Below are 23,513 nucleotides of genomic sequence, written 5' to 3'. Positions count from 1 at the left end.
ACTTCATAAAAGTACAAAGTCGCAATGACTGAAAATTATTAATTTATTAATTGCACTTTTTTATTTTCATCTGTCACATACAGTCCTAATAAAAAAGGAGGATTTGTAGTTGGCTGATTTGGACAAATCCGAGCAGTAGGAATACATTTGCAAAAACAGGGGAAAAAAAACATGTAATTGTGTTTTAGTGACAGGTTACATTTAATTATGGAGATTACAGACAACATTCACCTTTTATTTAAACTGGGGTAAATTCTCTATTAAGATGTCAGAACTCCGTTGTGCACATCCATAGTAGTATAAATCATAACAAAACATAAAAGCTTTTGAAGAACCCAACTTCAAGGTTAATGTTATAATAAAAAAAACTGAGGTCCAAGTTCTAAAATGAATGTGTATTTGACCAGATATCCTCCTCCACTGCTGGCTCAAACCCTCAAAGCGCACCATTTCTCGGACAGGTCTCTGATTGGTCCCCGGCCCCACGGAGGGCGTGTCCTCCAGCAGTGGGGTGTTTCACAAAACCAGCCTCCACGCAGCTCACCCTCTCATTCACTACGGCTTTGCTGAGTTCACTTGTTCACTCAGAGTTCTTTCCCACTTCTTTGCTACTCTTCTCTCAGATTTACAGAAAGCATTTATAATTTTTGAGCGTGCAGCCTCCAGGTGCGCGGACGTGCACTTTATTGTCAGTGGTAGTCTGCTTCCCCCCCGGCCCCCACTTATTTTTGCTTTTGAGATTTTGCACCACCACTTAGTTCACTTCTGCGAGTCTCTGCGCGCCTCCGACTCTTCTCTCCGGCATGGATTTAATTTGGATTGCGGGCTTCATTGCGAGCTTCTGCGCCTGGTTTGCGTCGGCGGAGCGGCACAGCGTCTACTGGAACAGCACCAACCCAAAGTAAATATCTCCTCTTATTTCATCCCTCAGATCAGATGCATGCTCAAAAGTGAAGAAAGCGAGAAGTTTTCGTCTTTAACTGCTGGCTAGCGATCCTTCACGATCAGTGTTTCGAGTGCATGCATGAATAATTGCAGCAAGCCTCCTGTGGTTGTTGTTTTGATGAGTTTGGGATGGAGGCAACTGGCTGCTGTTGACATGATAACGCCAGACAGTTGGGAGTGTTTCTCCTCCCCCTCCTCCTCCTTCCCCCCCACTTTACGGCACTTTCCTTCGTGCCTTGTTATTATTATAGGGTTGTTTATCTGCAGGTCATGGCTCAACCTGTTCTCATTTAATCCGGGTTGTTTTTTTTTTTTGTTTTTTTTTCATGTTTTGTTTTCGCAATCTGGGTGCGCATGTGATGCAGAATAATTTGTGTGTTTATCTTTTTTAACCTGAAAGCGAAGTTGTTAAACATTTCCTGCTATTAGATGGATGTAAAGCTGAGTTAAATGGAGGGATTTAATAAAAGCAGCGGGGATTTAAAGCCATTTTCCGGACTTTTCGGTAAAGTCGCTCACTGTAGTTTTTCCACCCATTCAACAACACAGAAAGTTCGGTTTCCCTGTTTGTGCTTCTGATTTGTTGTAAGTCGTGATAAATCAAGATAAAGTGTATCCGACCAGACACTTTTCCATAAATGCACCGCTGATGACATCACAAAAGGCATGAAGTAGCTTACTGGTTATTTTGTATGCATGTTTTTTTGTGTTTTTTTAGTTTTTGATCAACTTCTCCTTATGTGTACTACTCTTCTGCAAAGCTGTGGCAAAAATATTCCAGCTATTTGAGAGAATGATACATAGATTTTAGGCTTGTTCTGCTCGATACTGATTTCTGGCTTTTTCTCACATTCCAGTTTGTACCAACTTAGATTTCTCCTCCCCCAATAACAACCAAGTAACACTAAAAATGAGGAATTTTCTGCAAGGAATGGAAGGAAAATGTGAATTTTCAGTATTTGTCCCACCGATCAAGGGAAATTATCCAATTCAATCTCTCGCCAAATTTTTGGTGCCTTTCTAAATGTGGCACATGGACGTAGCCTCAAGGCTGACTGAAAATAGATTTGAGGATGAAGAATCTTCAGCAACGATTTTGAGCCAAGTCATTAAATGCGCTCTGGTAAGATGCTTTTTAAGCTTCAGTATTCTTTCTGCATCAGTCACTTCTTCCTCTAATAGTTTATAATTGACTCAGTCCCTCCAGTTTGCCCTCCAGTGAATGCGTTTGTCCAACCAATGCAATCATAACCATTCTTGGCAACACCAGGGGGGAGAAGTAAGAAAAAAAAAAACATCTTTCAGGAGTCAGAAAGGGAAACGTTGTTAAGCTTGGATAAGTACTGTGAGGTCAGACTGCTTTCAGTGCCACAGAACTGGCTAGACTTGTTCTAAAGTTAAAGATGATCATTGATGTTTTTTTTGAGGTTTTTTTTTTTTTTTTTTAGTTTTGGTGGCCAAGCCCTAGCTTAAGCACAATCTTATCTGATCCAAACAAAGTTCAGGTTTTAAGTGTTTCTGTGACTTTTAATCATTCATGACAGACATGAATATTAATTAGTCAGTTGGCCACAGATGGAAATTTGCCAAATTTCATTTCATTGTCTGAAACAGTTAAGTTTCAGTATAAATACTAAAACATTTCTGTTTCCTCTTATTTGTAAAATAAATCAAAATTAAGGTACTTTTCCTGTCTTTGAAGGCATCATAGAGCATATACTTTAATTGTACTGGAGTTAGCTGTGCATATTAAGATGCATAAACAGGAAAATTTGACAGTTTTCTAATTGCTCTGCTTTCAGAACGTGCAGCTAATCTATTGCATGTGTTCTAGTCGCAACTGGTCAAAATCAGAATTGGCCAGTTGGTCCTCCAAAGACATTGGAAATGAGTCCAGGAAAATCCTGATAACTTCATCTCTAGAAAAGAAATGATAAAAAATCAACCCACAGAGAAGGCTGAGCGGATGGCTTAAGGGCATGGTGTAAAACTTAATGGATATGAAATGGGGTGTTGTTCCTCTTGTGGTGTCATCAAAGCAGATCTAGCATATTTTTTTCTTCTTCTTTAATTTGCCTTTTAAAAACATAGTATTTTTTGCTGCGGAAAAGCCATATTTAATTACCCAGATGTGTTTTATTGCCCGTTTACGTTCATATTTGAATAAAAAAAACAAAAATATACCACTGGATGGCATCCTTAAGGCAAACGCAACAAAAAAGCATCTGTTTCACACATTTTTTTCATTCATGGGCTAACATCCTTTCAGCTCATAAACTTTTCCAGGATTTTTACAGGCTTGACTCACAGCAGCGTGCTGAAATATCTGTTGCAATATCCTCCCCATCTAACACAGAGCCCCAACCACTGCGTGGAGTCGTGAGGTTACTGCGCCCCCTAAATCAGGGGACGTCTTTCACACTGTGGGCCGTCAGGGAGACAGGAGGGCGTTTGTGTTTCAGGTGGCAGGACGAGCAATAATGCTGCGCGACAGAGACAAAGGAGGTAACATGAAGCCTGCCCAGTAGGTCACACTACGTGGGAGAGAGATGGATTGCTTGGGGAGAAGAAATCGGAGCGCAAATCGTCGGGGTTAGGGGCCGGCCGTTTGGAATGAGCGAGGGGAGGGGTCGCAATTAGAATCATAGTTGATGATGTCTGGGGTGAAACGGCGCGAAGAAGGTCAGGTTCAAGAAACCACTAGCAAAGTTCTGCACACAGAGACGCGCATAGCGACACACATGAGCGGGCGAGTGCAAACAGAGACTCCTGGCAGACTATCACTCAATCACACCAAAGGCGTCTGAATCAATCATCCTCTCTCATCTCTCTGCAAACACCAAAAGTTCTACCACAACCAACTTTCTCCCCATGAGGGATAAAAACTGCATCGTGTAATGTTCGCAGAAAGTCCGTAATTACAGCAGCAAGGCTTTTCTCTGCAAATCAGAGGAAAGTCAAAGTCCCAGATGGAGAGGGGTTTTATTTTAATGTTGGCGTGCCCCTGCTGTGCAACAACAGTTGCGGTGCCTGCGTACAAACTGGTAATCCGTCTTGTTTGCACTTGCTGTTTTTTACACAAATGACTGCGTCTCTCTCTCTCTCTCTCTCTCTCTGTTTCTCTCATCTTAAGCAGAGTTTCTGAATTTGTTTCATTCAGTAGATTGTCATCTTTTCACCTCCACGCTGCCTCCCCTGTGACCCGCCACTTGATCCAACGTGTTGACGTCCATCATTTCTCCCTCGTGGGTGCTCTCCCGCCATAAAAAAGGCTGTCGTTAATCAAATCGATCTGAGATTGATCACTCCGGTCCATGCGGCCCGGACTCATTTCCTTTTTCACAGCTTGTTTGTTCAGCAGCACACACTCATGCATATCCACTTCTTTCCCTGTTGTGCCATCGCGCCTTGGGGCCTGCTGACTTCCAAGGTCGAGCCTGCTTGAACTTTTAATAACTACTTTGTTTCAGCGTGACTGAAATCTGTTTGCATTTCAACACTTCTGGTGTGTTTTCGAACTTTTGTTTCAGATTAACTGCAGCTTAATCAGCTTTCATTCCCAGAAAATGGAGCACAGGTTCTCCCTGCCAACACGCCGACTTGTTTTTTTGTGCAAGGGAGTGTCTTCGTGCAGAAGCTTACTCACGCCGTGACTCATGCTCTCTACACATTAACCCGACCGTGCACACACATGTGCCACGCGGTTGTGAAGGTTAACATCCTCCCAGGAGCCCTCTAAACCCTGGAACTCCAAATCCGAGGCCATAATTTCCTTTTTCACACCTTCCTTTTTCCACTTTTTCTCGTCTTTTCGCTGCTGGCAGAGCATGAGAAGACCACGAACCCCACTCCCCGTCTTTTCCTTTTCGGCTTTGTACCTGTTGGCTCCTCTCTCTGCTGCTTCCCCCTTCATCCTATTTGGCACAGTTTCTTTCTCAGCTTGGCTTTGTGACTTTTTTTAACTGTTTCTTTACTCACTCTTGGGCTCATACACTTTTTTTTGCATCAAACTCTTCATTTTAAGTTAATTAGCTCTGATTCTGAATGTTTATGGGCCTTCCTGTACTTCCTGACAGTCGTATTTACTGATAGGGTTGCCCTGGCTCAGCTACCAGTATCAAAGTACACAAAGATAAAAACAAAACATTTGAGATGCACTGATCTGAATCTCATCGCTAGTATCTGATCTCTGCCAACTATTTTGGCCAATTCAAGAGGAATATTGTCATTGGATGATATAAGAACTACAAAATATGTTTTTAATCACCTTAGTCTGAGGCGGCATCAATCATTTATTCCGCCACTGTGTGTGTGAAAGCAGTTATCATCTTAAAGCATGAATTACAGATTTTTCTTTTTAAATTGCCTTCAGCATCTTGTGCTAACGAACAATGAAGTTATTGACTCCAGTTGTCTCCCAGAACATTTACAAAAAGCTGCCAACATTTCCAAATCTGACATGATCCATGCCAGACGTACGTAGATGGAAATCTCAGAAGGATTCCATTCAACCTTCCTGTTACCCTCTAAAAGTCCAGCTCTCTCTTGCAACTTTAATGATTTACAGAAATGTTTCCTTATTTCTTCTTATTTTAATATAGAGGAATACAGTTGGAGGAATAATGTTTCCTTATTCCTCCAACTGGTTCAGTGATCCCCCTCAACCAGTTGGTCAGCTGGATGAAAGAAGGCATCTACGCTTTTCCCCCATTTAGCTGACAGTCATATTTGATTCGTAGAGAAGGCGGTGAAATGTGGCCAGCTGATTTCAGCCTGTTAAACTAGAATTACTCTGTAAACGGCAGACGGGGAAGAAGATATATTTTTCTGTGCAATTATTAAACTTGAAAGCTGTTTCAAGCTGTAATTAATTTGCAATCACTTTTTTTTTGCAGAAGTAGAATTATTTGCTTCTTTCCTGTTTTAAAAAAAAAAGCAATTATATTATGCTTCTTTGTTTTAAACTCTTCTGTAAATGCTGCGATATGTAAAACGGTGGCACTTGTAGTTAAGTTAATTAAACCCTGAGCATCTCACACTCCCCATGCCTGGATTCAATGTGTGCAGTTATTTCTGGTATGAAGGATTTTCTTGCTATTTAACCAGTCAATGTGGCTGTTTTGTGATGCGCCCCATACAAATTGGGGGGTATGGTCTTCACAGTGGGCCACAGAAAGAGAATAGTAACTGGTGTGACGGATCGCGGGTCAGAGTTCACCGTGTGATGAAGTGGCACAGCCTCTATCGGTCTGTCAGTCATTCTGTCACGCCGGTGGTCCCTGAATGCCACTCTGCCACTCAGGCCGGCGCTCTGCCTCTGGGAAACTCTCACTCTTCCCCCTTTTGGGTTTTTTCGCTCCTTTTTTGCCAGCTTTTATCTCAACTTTACAAGCTGTCCCTTTTCAGTCTATTATTTCCTCACCTCCAACTCTGGTTCTCAGAGAAGGGAATGGGAAAGAGCGAAGCACGCTAAGAGGTGTGGTATATATTTTTTTTATTGTTCTTGGCACTGAGGTGCTTTGCCCTTTTTCTTCTCACTTTTTTTCCCCTATCTCAGTCGTTTCCCTTATAGCTTCCTTCTTCTATCTTCTCATCAAAAAGCCACTTGAGTCTCTTTCTAAGACTCTCCCTGCTCTCTTTTACCTCCCCGTCTACATGTAGGTTATCCTGAAGATTTGGAACAAGAAATCCCATGAATATAGTAATAATGTTGAGCCTCTGTTCTGCTTCTATATCTGTATTCACATGTGGGACTCGGAGATCACAGATAAAACTGGGTTTTCCCATTTGGCAAAGAAAGATGAAGTTTTGAATTCCAAGTAACCTGACCCAGAGTCACTTCCCTGGAAAAGGAAAAAAAAAAAAGTATCCAGGTTTTCCACTTAAGTTTCTGATCCGGCCCCTCACCCTTCCCCCTTTGCTGGTCAGCGTTCTCTTTAGAAAATTCCTAAGTCGATCCATCTTTGTCTGCCCTCTCTCCCCCTCCTTCTGCTCTTAATCTGGCATTGTAATCTGTCTGGTAAATTCAATCTGGAGAAAATGCCCAGTGAAATGGTCAAATGGACAGTAATCACGTCTTGTGCTGTCCTTCCCTCTCCCGTTTCAACTCTTTCTCGTAGCGTCAGGTAGGAGGGACGTGTTTTATTGACTGTGCCACATAATGAATCAGGCCAAAGTTCTTTACACTTCCTGCAGGCGAGCTGTCGGGACGCTACTGCCAAAGTCTGCACGCCGTCTCCTCCGTAGTGCTGAGCATCCTGTTAACATGTTTTCCCGGGAAAACTGCGTATCCTGTCTGCACAATAAACAATACATTTCTCACACAGCAACACACGCAACGTTGAGAAGTCTGAATGCAGGAGTTGATTAAGCTTCCCAGGCTTTTATGTGGGAAATGTTGGAAGGGTGAGAATATTATGATTAGCAGAGGATTAATGGTTTTATGAGCGATATTTTCAACCAGGATGAATTGCCTGAATGTATCGTTCACCTCAGATCCAGTCTTACCCCCCATAAACCTCTCGGATTGTTTAATCGCCCCCTTTTCCCATCTTGATTACTCTTCCTTATCTGTGCACCAGACTTCCCCTTTTCCTTAACCTCTCTGCAGTGATTTACAAGAGTCATGGAGGAAGAAAAATCTCAGTTACAGCTGCAATTCTTTATCATGATTCATTTTTCAATGAGGAGCAATTTGCCAAAACAAAGTTGGATATCATCAGCAAAACATAACTGTGTTTTTTCTTGTTGGGTAAGTACAGGCTGTTGTGTAACTGAAGCCCTGCCTTATATTTAATCCTATGAGAGATTAATCACCACAGATGAGTTTTGTTACCACAGCTGACAATGTTTGGAAGATAGTCCCCTAAAATTCAGAAAAGCATCAATGAAATTGTCTATTTTGTTGGTTTTTTATATGTTGAATATGGGAAAAAAATTTGTTTTCCACCAGATCATTACATTTAGCAAAGCTAAAAACTCATACTTATAAACATCTGTAAACACATTGACAAATAACATGTTGAGCTCTGGGTCCATTTGCCTCATTTTGTGCAAATCACATTATACAAAGATGCTTAATATTTTCATATCAGTTTGTTTCTAATCACCACTTTGTCATTTTGCAGCTCCATTTCCGTACCAACATATTCATCATGCTTTGCATTTATTCATTTTAAAGTATTGTGTTTATTGTAAATAATTGGCTAGATGTTGGAGAAAGCCTCTAAATGCAGAAACATACATGATAGATTATATAGTTTTTTATGGTAGACTAAATGTGAAGATTTAGACTTTTCAATATGTCTCAGTTGTAAGAGCATATAAAAATTAAAACGTTTTTGTACTAAATGTCCTGTGGGAAACACATTTTTTACCTAAAGTTTTTGGATCAAAACAAACAAATCAGACTGATACCAATTGAGATGGTTATAAAAAGGTCAAATCTCACCTATAATTTAACTTAATTCACATGTTCTTCCTGAAGATTTACACTATGCTTTTATTTATATTGCTTCGGATCCTCATGGCACCATTAAACTCTTACAAGACATGACCTCCATCCATCTAAAGCAGCTCTGAACAACCTCCTGCTGATAAAACTGATTTATAACCACATTTATTTGCAGCACATAATGGCCAGGTTTTAGAGAATCACTTTAAATCACCTGTTGTGAAAGCAGGTACAAAACGAGGCCCTGGGCAAATGCATGTATTGTCTGTTTGAAACACTCAAACTGCGACGCAACAAAATGGCAAAAAGACGTGAAAGAACCACATGTTTTGAGTTTAGTAAAAATCACTTTAAGAGTAGAAGCATGAGAATTTGGGGATCAATGGGAATAAACAAGTGATATCTTCATTTTCTTCTGTTCGATTCAAAACTACAACCTCTATTCAGGACCCTGTCTAGCATTCAATTGCCCCAATAAATAAACATTTGCACAAATCAGAGTCTGCAGGTCAAGCTTTGAAGGCCGGTAATGGTTTGATTGGTTCTTTTCTAATAAAAGTTTCAAGCTGTTTTGAAAGGCGAAAACGTAAAAGAAAAAGATTTAAATTGTAGACATCAATCCAGCAATTTGGTTGTATAGCTATTTGGCTCCTGAGAGATGTGATGTCAATACTGACCTTTCTACTGTGGCCTTTTTATGAAGTACAAATGGATCTGGGACTAGTTTCAGACAGTTGGAAAGAGCACGTGCATTTATCTGAGCTGCTTCGGTACCAGAGAAGAAGTGAGTCGCTTCCGAGTTTTGTCATTTCGCCGGGTGGCAAAAGCAGCCTGGCTTGTTGATGCAGAAATGCAGCTGGAGTGACCAATGATGCACTCAGGAGACAAAGGTTGAGTGGCAGGCAGGGGAAAGCAGATTGAGACGGATGACCAAAAGTCACGCGGGGCCGCAAAGGGTGAAAAGATGGAATATTATGTTAAGAGGGGGGGAAGTCGAGAAAGCTCACTGGACATTTAGGCTTGGCACAAACTCTCTTCACACTGCAAATGGCGGACCGGAGAGAGAGCCGCATATTTGGAATACCACCAGGACAGGTTGTGATTGGCTCAGTGAGTTTGAGGTGAGGGCGGGGGAGGGACGGGGTGGACATGAGGATCTGGTTTGCTTATTGAGTGATGAAAGACGGACAGAGTGTGGGAGGGGACGGCCGGCAGTGATGGATGAATGGATAGACAAAAGTTACAAGAGGAATTCAAGCTGAAACACTGAACTGTCGGATTTTAAGGCTTAATCATCTTATTAGGCAACATGTGTTTCTGATTGGAATATCTTGAAGCAAACTGCTCCCCTGTGTCCATTTTTTATTACTGCGTTTTCCCTTTTCAATCACGGTTTTGCAGCACCTAAACATTACCAGTGATGTTTTCTTTGAACTCCAAAACCGTTGCGTACAGGAGTAACGCCTGCTCTTGATGTGAGGACAATAGAAGTAGGGGGTAAAAAAAGCTCCAGCCTGCCTGTCTCACACATTACTTTGTCCCCTGATTTGGGCCTCGCTGTCCACTCTAAGCCCCGGTATTAAACAGAGTCTGGCGCTGATGAATGGGCTGCAGCAAAGACTCTGCCCCACCCAATAATCCAGGTCTGGATGAGCCGATTAGATGGTCCCACACATTTTGGTTCACTCATCCCTAGCTTTGTTGAGGGAAATTACCAGGAGACGTAACCCATACAAAACACGGCCCAGTTCACGATGGTTTAATGTTGCCTTGTTGAGACAAAAGGCAGTTTCAGAGTCTTTCTTTCCAACTTTATATGTTTAAGATCCTCAGGTGCTGATTTGATAACTGCCCAACCTTTGATCCGCTTCGTGGCCTCCTCACCTCAGAGGTCCGGCATTCCAGAGGGTGATAGAGCAAAGAGATGGGAGGGTGATGGATGGATAAAAGGAGCGGATAGAGGTTGAGTAGAAAGGAAAAAGGCAGACCTGGAAGATTAAAGAAGAGCGATTAGACTCCAGCTCCCAAAGAACGCTCCAATAAATCAAGGATTCCTTAGCATACGAGGAGGAAGAGAGGCCGGATATGGTCTGTAGTGGATTTTTCACCAAATTCTTGACCACTTGACATTCTCTCTCTGAGCTATCATAGCTGTTCCTTATTGGCATTCATCCTCCACCTTATCGCGGCTGAAACGCACTCCCAGATTCCTTAGAGCTGGAGCGAGGCAAAACACACTCACACACACACCTTGTCAGACATAAACAATCACACACTTAAATGTATCAGGCCGAGACAGACACGCATGCAAACAATACTCGCTGCATGCCTCAGTTCCACAAATCATCCGAAAAGAGGGGAAACAGCCGCTCCTCCACGCTGTGACATTTACAGAAGCACTGACGTGATTAATAGGAAGCATCCTGGCTTAAGCAATATGAATAAATCAATACATCCCATTTACAAACTGAAAGGAAAAAAGTCTGGAAGAGGAAAATAACAAGGGACCCCCAAGTCGGGCGTGAAAGATAGATTTGTCGGGGCGTTGGAGAGTAAAGGTGGCGGGCTTTGACATTGTTAGCTTAACTTCTAAACACAGGAGCCAACGCTTCCTTTGAAGGGAGTTTCTCCAATCAGTTAATTAAGCTGATCATGTGGAACGTTTCAATGCCGAGGCGCTGGACGGGAACAAAAGGCAGTCGGATAATTAAAACTGTTTGCCATTAATAAAAGGCATTAGCCAGCCTCCCCTGGTGTGCATTCAGACACCGTTCTCCCCACTAAGCGAGCCGCTCCCGTCTGAACCGTCAACAGAGATGCCGAATGAAACTGCCGCATTGATGAAGCACGAAACAGAAACACTGACGGGGGAACATCAAAAGCCATTCCCGACTGGAGCCCTTTGACCCCGCCTCGCCCACTCCTATTCATGCCTCCCGTCTCCCTCGCTCAGACTCTCACCCTAAATGGGCTGGAAGTGGGGAGCAGGAGGGCATAATTACCCCCCTCCAGGGTGACTTTAATACCTCTTTTTGTGTTTTTAATTGCGCCCCCCTTCGACCCTCTTTTGATGAACACATCGCAACCATACCACGACCAGTCGGTAATCAAGGTGTAAGCAGCTAGTTTGTTGGGGGGGATGATAGCTCTGTCATGGATAGCGCATACAAACCTCGCTTGTTTGACTGTGTTATCGATTCAGCTGCAATTGAAAGTAACAGCAGGGGGAAAAAAACACTTTAGTGTCGATCTGGTAAACAGAGTGCGGCAGGCGAGCGGGAGATAAGCGCTGAGCTTTGTGGACCGTGGCAAAATGATAATTATTGTTCTCCCTCTCCACAAGTTGGCTGTCGCGCACTGTTATCAGCACAGTTTGCTGCTGGAAGTTTCAGAACTGTACTAAAGAAGCCTTGTATTCAAATGGTGGTTTATCTGGCCATCAGCAGTGAGGGAATGCAGTCAGGCGGAGATTGGTGAACCGATTCAGGGGGGGGGGGGGCCCGGAGCTTGGAGCCATAACGTCTATCCTGTTACCAGGGGGTATCAGGAAGACCTATGGCAACAAACAACCTCGCTGACTAATGAGCGACTGGTGCCGGTGCATGGGCCTGAGCACTTTGATCGTTAGTCACACATATGGAGCCTGTCACTAAAACCCCCACCAAATGCTACTTGTTACATCCGAAGGGGTTTATGAGAAAAGGCAGAATTCACAGAGAAATATATACTTCAGCTTAGCGCCCCGAAGGCTTTTGAGAAGTCATAGCTTGCAAGATTTGTGGAGAAGATGGCTAGCTTTCGTTTTTTTTTTTTTTTTTCTTCCAAGCTCTTGAAAGCTTGACCCTGCATTCATCCACCAGCCACTTTAATGGGTGGTAGTTGAAGCCAACTCGCTGAACTTTAAACTGAGCTTCGGAAAGAGGAAGAAAGGGGATTAAAGTGGCTTTGAATGCGTTGCTGTTGCAAGATGAGCTGGTCTGAGTGTTTCAGTGACTGTGATGTTCTGATTTACAAAGCATGGTTCAAAAAGAGAGTATATCTAGGGAGATACAGTTTTGTGGAGAAGATGGTTGATCTCAGGAGTCGGAGGAGATTGGGGCTGATTGGTATGAGACGATAGAAGAGCAGCAGCAGCTAAAATAGCCACTTATGTAGAATATCATCTCTGAATGCACAACAAGTTGAATCTTGAATCGCATGCAATGAAAATTGAGAAACTGAAGCTCTGATCTGCATATGTGCACCAAAGTTTAACAATAAGTGGTTGGAAGAATTTGCCTTGTCTGATAAATCATCCTGTATTGGACTGACGATTCAGGCTGCTGGTGATGTAAAGATGGGGGATGTTTTAACTACAACTGAGCAACATTTACTGGTGCATTTCAGTAAATTAGAATATAATTGAAAAGTTATTTTTCAGCAACTCGGTTCACTAAGCGAAACACATAATGTGGATTATTTACAAACAAAAGGATGTTTTCGAGACCGCTTATAATTTTCTGCTTAAAAATGATTAAAACCACATTTAATTCCTTGAAGTGAGAATGCTAGAAACATTTTGAATGCAAAAATATGTGGTAAATCTGTCTTACTTTACAAACGGTGCTTTTCATCTGACAGGATGCATATTCTGATTACACACCTTTTACCTGAGGATGCCACCGGTTTTCAGATGACTACTTCCTGCAGGATCACACACTAAGTCAGAAAGTTTAAATAATCTCAAAGTGGTTTACTGAGTTAACGGTGCTCCAGTTTCCTCCACAGTTGCCTAATCTCACTGCACCAGGAATCCTCTGGGATGAGGTGAAACGGGAGATTTGCATCAGATATGTGCAGCCAAAACAATCTGCAGGAATTGCTTGATGCTATCGTCTTAATACGAACCAAAAAATTTCAGGAATGTTTCAGACACCTCGTTGTATCTATGCCTTAAACCAGAAGGGGGTTCAAATAGTTGCTAGAAAGCTGTACCTAAAGAAGTGGATTATGATTCGCAGATATATTGATGCAACAGTTGGTTGTCTGTTTTTTCAGCTTTCGAAAACCCAATCCAAACCCAGCTCTTGGCAAAAGCAACAGAACTCTATACTGTGCTCGAAAGCTGTTAAAATATTTAGGTCTGTCAAATCTCGTCCCTCCTTCGGGATTCCCTTGATACCTCAGAACAGTAAGAGACGGTAAACTGATCCACATTTCATGGGGGCTGGGGTGGTGAACTACCAGGGGAGGAAAAGTAGCTCTGTGTGGGTTTGGTGGGTGTAAATAGTAGGTAGCTACAGCTTTAGGTTGTTGATAGATGGGAATTAGTGTGAAGTGTGTGCGCCGGTGTGTTACGAGCGGCTGGCTACTGCTCCTGCCTGGTGATAAATGGCTTCAACAGAGAACAGAGAGCTTTAGCTGTGAGCCACCCTTGGAGTACTCACTCAGTCAGGAGACAAAAGTGAAATACCTTTGGTGGCAATTCCCTGGAGATAAACTCATATCTCTGAAGGATGAACTCGGGAGGGAGAATCATAGATTGTTGAGATATATTGGAGTTAAACTCTTGTACTCAGCTTGACTTTTCTGTATTTTTCCAGTGCAGCAGGCTAAAATCCATCTTTTTCTGCAAGGAGGGGGAAAAAAAAAAGGTTTTGGTGAAGACTATCGTAAAGAGGGTGGAGGACTGAAGGGAGGGATTCATGGAAGGGAGAGAGACAGTCTGACTGTCTCTGTGTTTGTAATGAGAGGGAATGTGATGGAAGACAGTTAAAGCCTATCACCATGTCGCATGATCGTTCAACTTGGCTAATGAATGGGTTAAAACATATGTTTCTGTGCCCCATACAGCTTAGTGAGTCTCAATCGTGTTCTGTACGTTAACCGATTATATCATATCCTATTTAAAGAGGGGAAAGTCCTGAGCTCTGCTTGTGTGGTTTAATGCCTTAGATGTTCTTTGAGGGTTCCTAATTTTGTGTTGCATAATCACCAGCAGGATTGCTGAGAATGAACCACAAAATCTGTGATGAACAGCATGATCTAACTCTTGTCTTGATTACGTATTCTGTCTGCATGTCTCTTAAAATGCACATTATGACTCGAAACAAAGTTTTAAACATTATATATATTTTTTATTTTTATTTTACTGGATTCACTCTCGCATCTCAAGCATAGACTGCATCACACCCACAACACTGGATGAAAAATATTCTACTTTTTTATTCAGATTTGACTAAATTTATATTAAAAAAAGGATGTTTATTGTGCTTGGGTATGTTAAAATTATTCTAAAAATCACAATTCTTAGCTGCCGATAGAAATGTTTGGCAGCTAATTGGGGCGTTAGCATGCTAATAGTATGCTAGCTGGAACTGGACAGCGTGATTTAATTGCTTTTGAGGGAAACACAGTTTAATGTTAATATAAACAGTAATTAAAATTAAATTTAATATGAAAATAAATTGTATAATGCATGTTTCATGTTTCCATTTTCTCTAACTGGTAAGATATCAGGAAGCTATTGCTTTTGGGTAATTCTAAGTCTGAAAAACTGCACACATAATACTAGTAAAGGCATTGACTGCATGTTGCAATCTTCATTAAAAATTATGAATGGGAGGAAATTAAATACAAACAGTTTGCCTTTTTGTCTTTTTTATAATTTTAGGTTGCATATAATTAATTAAGGAGTGAATACCTGCTTTAATTGTAGCTTAAGTTTTTATATTGCAACTTACACTGCAGCTCTGTCATACTTTTACATATTTTAATTTGTTAAATGGACATGTATGCTTATCCCAGCTGTGATCAATTGCCCTGATTACGGCTGGGATCAGGCCAATATTCAACAAATAAGAAATGTTACAATTAACTTTTGTTTGGCTTTACCATGCTATTGCAGCATTAACATGCTCATGCTGGCATTGACTTCATTGTTCTTTTACTGAATAATGAAATTAATTCATTGTACATTATAGAAAGGGGGGAATATTACTTTTGAAAGTTTAAGCAATACATTTTGGCTCCTGTTTAGAGAATAAATGGTTTGAATAAAGTTATTTTTGTCTGTTTGAGTGCATTTTTCCATTATGCATTCTGATGCTCCATCCCTGAGGTGCTTGTGTGTAGCCTTGCTGCTGTCGATACTCATCTCTTGTCTTGACGGGCTAACTGACTGCTAATGTTTCTTTGTAAACATCATTCAACTCCTGGGGGACGCGGGATCGATGCGCGCTCTGTGCCAGCTCCTGGCCCAGCAGAGCTCAGCAGCTCCCTCACGTTCATCCATATTTATGTGCAAGTTCTCAGCAGATTGCCGCTTCTCCCGGTTTTCCCTTTTAATTCCACCTGAACACACTCATCTTCTCGGCCCAACATCCCCTCTTTGTCCCACTCTCCGTCTCTCATTCGCAGGCCGCTCAGTCTTTCCTCTGATTTCCCTGTCGCACATTTGACGTTCGGTCGATCAATATATAATCACAGGTTTTGAGGCTTACATTTATCACCCCTCCAGAGCTATAACTACGGTTATCAGTCTCCTGCCACTGGCGTAACCTTCCTCACCCTTTCTCTCCCCTCTCTGCAGGTTTCAACGGGACGACTACGCCGTGGAGGTGAAGCTCAATGACTACCTGGACATTGTTTGCCCTCACTACCCTCTGGGCGAGGTGCCGCAGGTGGACGCCGAGCGCTACGTGCTGTACATGGTGGAGCGTGAAGATTACGAGTCCTGCAAGCCCCAATCATACGACCAGATGCGCTGGGAGTGCAGCCATCCATTTGCCCCTCACGCTCCAGAGAAGTTTTCCGAAAAGTTCCAGCGTTTTACTCCATTCACCTTTGGGAAGGAATTTCGTCAGGGAGAAAGCTACTATTATATCTGTAAGTGCTGTTATGGTTTTGCTTTTTGTCTCGTTTTGTGCAGAAGCAAGTTTTTGACTTTAGTCACGAGCTGCAGGTCTTTAATCTACATCTACAATGTAGTGGAAATGTTTGATTTTTCTTTGATTCCCCTGAATGCCATGACATTATTTGGTATGTTGGGTCTAAACACAAAGCTTCAGAAGTTCAAAATGTCCTAAGTTTTTAAGGACTTTATCATAAAATGTTGGGGGTTTTTCCCCATAAAACATTTAAAAACACTCCTAAAATCCCTGCATTGCTTTTATAAGGTTCGAAAAACCATGGAATTTGATTTAAACTTTCTATGTGTCTGGATATGTTTGGAAAGTTTTAAAATTAAAAAATATAATGGAGTAAATAAAATACAATCTGGGGGGAAAAAAAGACCATTTCCAGTCCTTGACTTACTGTCTAAAAGTCTGAGATTTGAAGGTCTGATTAGGAAACTTGATATTAACTGATCAGCTTCAAATTAAATATCGCAAAAATATTTTAAGTCTGTAAGGCACTGTAAAAACAGATGATGACATATTCTAAAGTATATTTTGCCCTAGTTCACATTGTAAATAGTTATAATGTAAGCCTAAGGAGACATTAAAACCCTTATCTTAAAAGGTTAACACAAACTCTAATCTCAGGGTGGCCCTGAAAGAGGGTGAAATTAAAGTTAATGTAATTATTCTCGAGCTGAAATCTCAGCCCGATAAGAAAGCGTGACTACAACAATCTCTGTGCACCAGCTGGAGCGTAGTGTTCAGCTCTTTGAAGCTTATCATGTGCAGGCTGTTGGCATAGCGTGTGCCATGTTTGTCCTGCTAGACCGTGCACAGAGCTCGTGCAATTTTGTCACCCTTACCACGGTTGTAATTAGACGAACGGCGGGACGAAACTTACTTTGCCCGGTCGCAGATGGCCTCCCAACGCTTTGCTGCCAAGAATTTAAACGCGTGTGTGTGTGCGCGTGTTTGCACGTTTGCGAGCATGAAGGTGGATTAAAGGGGAGGATAAGTGCATTAGTCTGGATGTTAATGCCTGTGTCGTTGTTTCCCCATCTTGCCTTCTCCGCAGCCAAACCTTTGCACCACCACGGCAAAGAGTGTCTCAAGCTGCGGGTGGACGTCATCGCAGCCGACGGTGAGTTCACCTACATCTCTTTGGTCTGGGTACAGAGCCAAGCAGGAGATCTAATCGTGCTTCTGTTTCTTACTCAGGCTCCCAGGAGGCCAGAGTCGCCAACAAAGGTACAGGCGGGGGTGGAGCTGGAGCGGGCGGTGGTGTTCACAACCCTTCCAACAGACCTGCAGGTACGCTCACCAGTCCTCTGTGATGCAGTTTTTGAAATATATATATATATTCAGACCACTTGAAGTTTTTACACATTTAGTTCATTTTCAACACTTTCTGTGTACAAAAATCTGAAAAGTGTGGCGTCCTGCTGGGAAGTGAACCTCTGCAAATGGTTTTTATGAAAGAAGAAGCAGAGGGTAGTGAACTCTGAACTCTGGCCTGCTTTTGTGTTCCTGCGGGAAAAACTGTATTCTCGCAGCATGATGCTGTCAAAGCTGATGCATCAGTGGGACTTTTCTGGCTTTCCTCTTGCTACTCTTTCCCAGACTTGTACAGTGTGCAACTAATAGATTCTCCCACCTGAACTTGCTTCCTCTACAGCTCCCTCAGAGTTAGCATGAACCTTTCGGCTGCAGTTTTGCCACATTCTTGACATTTTTGGGTGATAATTTTGATAACTTTCTGGGTGATGTTTAAAACCAGGGACATTTTACAACTTAATCCTGCCTTAAACTTCGTCTAGACCTTTTTTTCTGACCTTTCTGCGGCGTTCCTTGATCCTCATGATGCTGTTTGTTTACTAATGTTCTCTAAAAAAAAAAAAAAAACTCAGAAGCGTTTATGCTGAAATTAAATGAGCCAAAGGTGAACTCTTGTTGCAAATTTAGACTTCTAAGGTAATTGTTTGGATGTTACTTCTGGCCATAAGATAAAAAGGGGATAAATACAAATACACACTACACTTTCAGATTTATTTTTTTGCAAATACATTTGGAAAAACTTTCTATCTTTTTATTTCCACTTCAAAATTATGCACCCCACCGTGTTCGTCTGTCACATAAAATCCCAGGAGATTGCATTGAAGTTTTGAGGTTGAAACTTTGGTAAAATGTAACAAAGTTCAAGGAGTCTGAAAACTTTTCAAAGGCACTGGAATCCAAGCTTAGTTCGAGGAAGATACGGGGGTGTAATCTTAATGTCTTTTCTTTATTCTCCTTCTTCCAGCAGATGACCCTGTTGCAGTGCTTCCAGATGTCCAAAGTGTCCACTCTGCAGCTGCGTCCACGTCGCTCTCCGTCGTCTCATTGCTGGTCCCCTTACTACTTTTGTTGCACTGAAAGGAAGCGAAAAGACTGACTTTTTTCAGGGACTACAGTGAAGACAGTCTGTGGGGTTGGAAACCACGGACTTAAAATAAAAATATTACCCAATGCTGGCCGCTGGGAGAGACTTTCAGAACTTGTAAAGTACAGATGGACCCTCATTGAGCATTTGAGACAAAGTTTTTGTGCTTTCGTCTTATTTTCCAGAAGATCACAGTATTTTTTTTTCTTTTTCATTTTTTTTATTTTTTGGAAAGCCAAGCCCTGTTTGAGTTTTATTTGTCTGGAGGGCTGTGCAACAACATTTTTGCAGGACACATTGCTTCTAAAACTATGAAGAGGAAGAAGATCTCAACGTGGATGAAGAACAACCAAGAGCACAAACACTAACTAGACCATCTGAACTCGAGCCAAAGATCAGCCCTCTTTCTAACCTGTACACTATTCCACCTTTGAGTATCGTGTACTGATTTGTCGTGTCATCGTTACCGAGTGCTGTTGATGTCTCAAGCGATTACTTTTCTCTAAATGTAGCATTCGTACACACGGGAGCTGTTCTCATCACCACCATCCCTTTGTGGACCATGTGCTTACACACTGTAGCACTAACAAACACACACGCAGCGGCTTTTAGAAAGGCTTCACACACCGGCTACGACGACGAGCTTTTAAAATGAATCACTTTTCTGTAGAACATGTGACGTTTAGCCTGCACAATTCAGCTGAACAACAAAGCAATCGGCAGGAAAATAATACGCTTGGCTTCGTATTTGAGCATATTCTGAAACGAAGCGCCTTTTAATTCAATTTCAGCATTTCATCATATTTATTTGGTAATATTTACTCGCTCTACGTTGAAGGGTTCCTCAAATCTACCACATTGTGAGGACATTTCTTCGCCCTCTTCAGGTGGCCTGTCCAGATTTTCTGTTGAGCTTAGTCATTACGTTCCAAACACTTAAAGGTTTTTGGAACCATCGTGCCACAAAAGCTTAAGTTTAGTATTTTTTAGAATAAAACACATTTTTCCAAAAGCTTCTTGATGTTTTTTTGTCACATGTGAAAGCCAGCAGCTCTTTGCATCCTTTCCTGACCAGGTTATTTCTGCTTTGTTTTATTCATTTTGGTGAAATTTAAATATTTTTGCAATGTTCCTGCTTTTCCACGCTCTCTCAAATGATTGATGTCTGCTGCCGCTGTAACATAGTGCATCTAAAATGCTCTTAATTGATATCTTGTTTTGCAAGCCTCTCTGCAAACTATAACTTTATCTAAGGGATGCAAATGTCAAGAAAATCCTCGCATTTAAAATCCATAATTTTTTTTAGGCAACTTTTTTTCTATTTAGTCTCAAAAACAGTCATAGTTTCACATGAATTGTGCAAGAAAAATGTCAGATTGTCTGTGGAAAAAGTTTTTACTCTTGTCATTCTAACAGGGTTGTGTGTGTGGAGGCCTTTCGGAAGCCGCTGCAGTTCGAACACTGACACACACCGCCACCTGATGCTGTGTGAACACACACTACATCCTTTTTACGTGTACATTCTGTGAAAATAATTTATGACGTTTTTTGCAGCTCAGAAGTTTTACTGTACATACCTTGTGCTCACTAAATGTAATGTTTACTGATGGCGATGAGTGCCGGGGACGCGGTATTTGTGTGAAAGGGAATGTATATGCGTGTGCGCGTGTTGAGCTGAAAACAGGAGAATGTACTTGAGCTGTGGGGTGTTTTGATTTGAAAGAGTGTCGAGACAAAATGTTCTGCAAATAGCAAAAACACTGAGATGACGACGTGCATCGAGGAGAGGCTGGTCTTCTCCGTTAGCTGGGTGAAGCCACTGTAAGGGTTAAACTCTCTGACATGAAGGGCTGGTTGGAAATCTTTCTTTGTGTTTTAGTTTTTACATCTCTCACATAAAAAAATTTAATAAAATTTAAAAAAAATAGTCACCGGTTTGCAGCAGAACAGGACACGGCATCGAACGGAGTTGCTAAGCTCATCTTCAAATGACCAGAAACGACAAAGCACAACAGTGTATGACTACCATCTTTCTCTTTTTGATTCTTTCCTGAACTCTCGTTGCCTAATTTTGTACATGTGTAAGTAAGAGAAGTGTATAATATGTTCATATGTGTATATAAATATAGATTATATATATAAAAAAAAAACAGTTTGATAAATGTGAAAAATTTTCATGTGAAATAAAAAAAAAAGATATTTTTGGAAAATCAGACCAGCTTTCTTGTGTTTATCTGTGGCTGTCATAGCAATACTGTTCCGGAGATGTTCCAAATGAATGAATGCATTTACAGCTATTTAAAAGTACGAATCCCTAAAACTTTGGATTCTCAGACTGTTACTTAAGCAGTTTAAAACAATCCAAGTGGATCTCATTATATTAGAATATTTAATATTTAAATTGTGTCAAAAAAAGGAAATTAGCTCATCGTGGCTGCCAGCTAATGCAAATCCAAAATTTAGTTTGGCATTAGAAAATAACATCAATCGAAAAAGTATTTATAATTATAATGCAGGGGTGTTGAACTCATTTTCATTTTGGGCCACATCAAAAATCTGAATGTTCGTAAAGGGCTGGTTGTACCAGAATATATCGATAAAACCAATTAAGCTGTTAAAATACCAATAAATAGTTGTTCCTCCAGGAATAAAACGACAGATTTTGTGGTGCCAATTTAGAAATGTTTGTAAGGAATTTTTAGATTTGCGCTAATTTAAGGATGGTAAAATGTGACTTTTTGTTACTTCCTGTATTTATCACGAACTATTACTTGACACCAAGTAAAGCTGAGGCAGCAGCCACTTAAACTCAATGTCTTTGACCAATTTTGAGAAAATTTGCAGTAAAACCAGAAAAAAAATGCAGAGACTTGTTGATTTTGTGTCAATTTTGCAGATTTGTGAAAAACTGGAAGGACTTATTGATGTAATTTGGAGTTTAGATGGGCCACATGAAAAGCTACAGCGGGGCCAGACTTGGCCTTGCGTTTGACACATGTGGTATAACGCACACAGATAAAAACAGATATGGGGCATTTAAATTGAACAAGTTAAAACACATTTCACAGTCAAGAGAAACAAGCGACAGCATATCAACACAACTGCTGCAAGAATAGCTTTAAAACACTCGTGGCAGAAAGACCAGAGGGGTCAAAGTGTTGGTGCCATCAATTAATTACAGCAAGGTGCAAAAAGGAGAGCGACCAAGTGTGTGGGAACTGCTCAGACTGAAGTTATATCTTCCATCTGTGCACGAGAACCGCCTGGAATGATGTAATGCGAGCTTTTGGCGTTTATCTCAAAGCACAGCCTTTCCTATTGCCAAGAACATGGCTTCAGACTCTTAGGGCAACACTTGAAAACACAGGAACAAATCTGAGAAAGCAGTAGTGACACTTCGTTTTCTCCTTGGCTGAGCGCCTCTCGCAGCGTTAGCGGAGCACTCGACCTTTTCCGATAACTTTACAAAAGCGGCGAGGAGCAAACGGATTACCACGCTTCCGTAGCATCGGTATAATTGGGCCGTGCAGGATTACCGCGCCACGTAGAGCACATATTTATCAGCATCCAGCCATGGCACATCGCCCTTGGTTAGACTCCTAATGGGTCGGGGAGTAAATATTCATGACAAAGAAGCAACGCTGAAACTTCTCGACTTCGTCCTAAGTGAAATAAAATCCCTGTTCCTTTGGAACTGATGTGATTTTGGATTAAAAAGCTCTCAGGAAGCCAAACCCATTCTACCTTCTGATTAGAGCGGAAAGATTTCCAGAGGAGCCAATATCAGAGATAATGGCTCCAACAACCTGAGGTGACAGGAGGCAAATGGGATCAAGGCTGAGGCTGGGGAAGCCACAGAAATGGGATAAAACACGGAGAGCACAAGCAGCAGCGTTGACCATGACCTGCAAATGCACAGATGTGATTTCTCTGCTCTTACTCTCTCCGCACACTCACACCTCTGCGTCTCTCCGGGTCAAACACTTATTTTTCTTTTTCTTTTTTTTTTATCTGAGCTACATGACAATTCATTGTTCTCCTCCCATTCCCAGGGGAGCTTTACGGCCATGACAGTAAAACCAGCTGCAGCACCAAAAAAAAAAAAAAAAAAAAAAAACTCCGGTGCCACAGTTTAATGACTCCCCCGTGTTTTCAAAGAGGTGCTCATAAATTGTGACGGTCGGACAGGCCCCTCTTAACCGACCCCTGGAGGAGGCGCGGTTCAGCGGACGATCATCAGGAGGGAACCGTTCGTTTTATTTACGCGCTCTGCAGAATACCGACCTGTGTGAATGTGGACAGCAAGTGTGAAATCTTTTTACGCGGCAGTAAATGTTAGGAGGCTGAGAACATGAGCGATGTCTTACAGACGTACAAGACGAAACGCTGAGGCTCGTTTAAAAATGAAGGAGCATGACTTTTTTTTATTTTTTTTTTAAGGGTTTGGGAATTGTTGATAGAAAGAAAGTTCACTCTTTCCAGCTTTTTTTTTTTGTTTTTTTAGTAACTATTTATGGAAATAAGGATGTACAAAAACAGATGCTAAAATACCTCTGGTCCCGTTCATAAACGAAGAAGCTATAATAGGAAAACACTGTGTGGGGAAAAATTAAGTAAACTGTATTATATGTGAGTAAGATTTGATCTTACTTTTGATTTTTTTTTTTTTTTTTGTGGTTGGTGATTGGCTTAAGCAATTGCACCTTGTGGGGAAACCTGTGCATCTTGGACAATGACATGTCAACCTCCTGAGAAATGTCCTCCACTCAGCTGGATTCTCAGAAGGTGTTATATTTTGCATTGGACTGGATCCTGC

General features: G+C 41.5%; 1 protein-coding gene across 2 annotated transcripts; it reads left to right on the top strand.

The window, feature by feature from the left end:
* Window positions 1-553: 553 nt before the first annotated feature.
* On the top strand, window positions 554-20,910 carry efna1a (ephrin-A1a). 2 transcript variants are annotated; one of them, XM_008422498.2, is made up of 5 exons: window positions 554-901; window positions 15,969-16,264; window positions 17,354-17,419; window positions 17,497-17,589; window positions 18,581-20,910. In XM_008422498.2, the coding sequence occupies exons 1-5, from the start codon at window positions 804-806 to the stop codon at window positions 18,688-18,690; spliced, it is 663 nt and encodes a 220-aa protein (XP_008420720.1). In that variant the 5' UTR covers window positions 554-803; the 3' UTR covers window positions 18,691-20,910. The 2 variants fall into 2 exon arrangements, with proteins under 2 accessions (XP_008420720.1, XP_008420719.1); XM_008422497.2 differs by having other exon boundaries at window positions 18,578-20,910.
* Window positions 20,911-23,513: the final 2,603 nt, after the last annotated feature.

The sequence above is a fragment of the Poecilia reticulata genome, linkage group LG11, assembly GCF_000633615.1.
Source record: "Poecilia reticulata strain Guanapo linkage group LG11, Guppy_female_1.0+MT, whole genome shotgun sequence".
NCBI classification, from domain to species: Eukaryota; Metazoa; Chordata; class Actinopteri; order Cyprinodontiformes; family Poeciliidae; genus Poecilia; species Poecilia reticulata.
Note: the sequence above shows the minus strand (reverse complement) of the source record. Positions and strands in the feature narration are given on the sequence as shown.

Excerpts from the sequence above, each read along its gene's own strand:
- efna1a (XM_008422497.2), top strand. The coding sequence starts at position 804 with ATGGATTTAATTTGGATTGCGGGCTTCATTGCGAGCTTCTGCGCCTGG. Across the intron at positions 902-15,968 it reads TGGAACAGCACCAACCCAAA|GTTTCAACGGGACGACTACG; the intron begins GTAAATATCTCC and ends CCCTCTCTGCAG. Across the intron at positions 17,420-17,496 it reads GGACGTCATCGCAGCCGACG|GCTCCCAGGAGGCCAGAGTC; the intron begins GTGAGTTCACCT and ends TTTCTTACTCAG.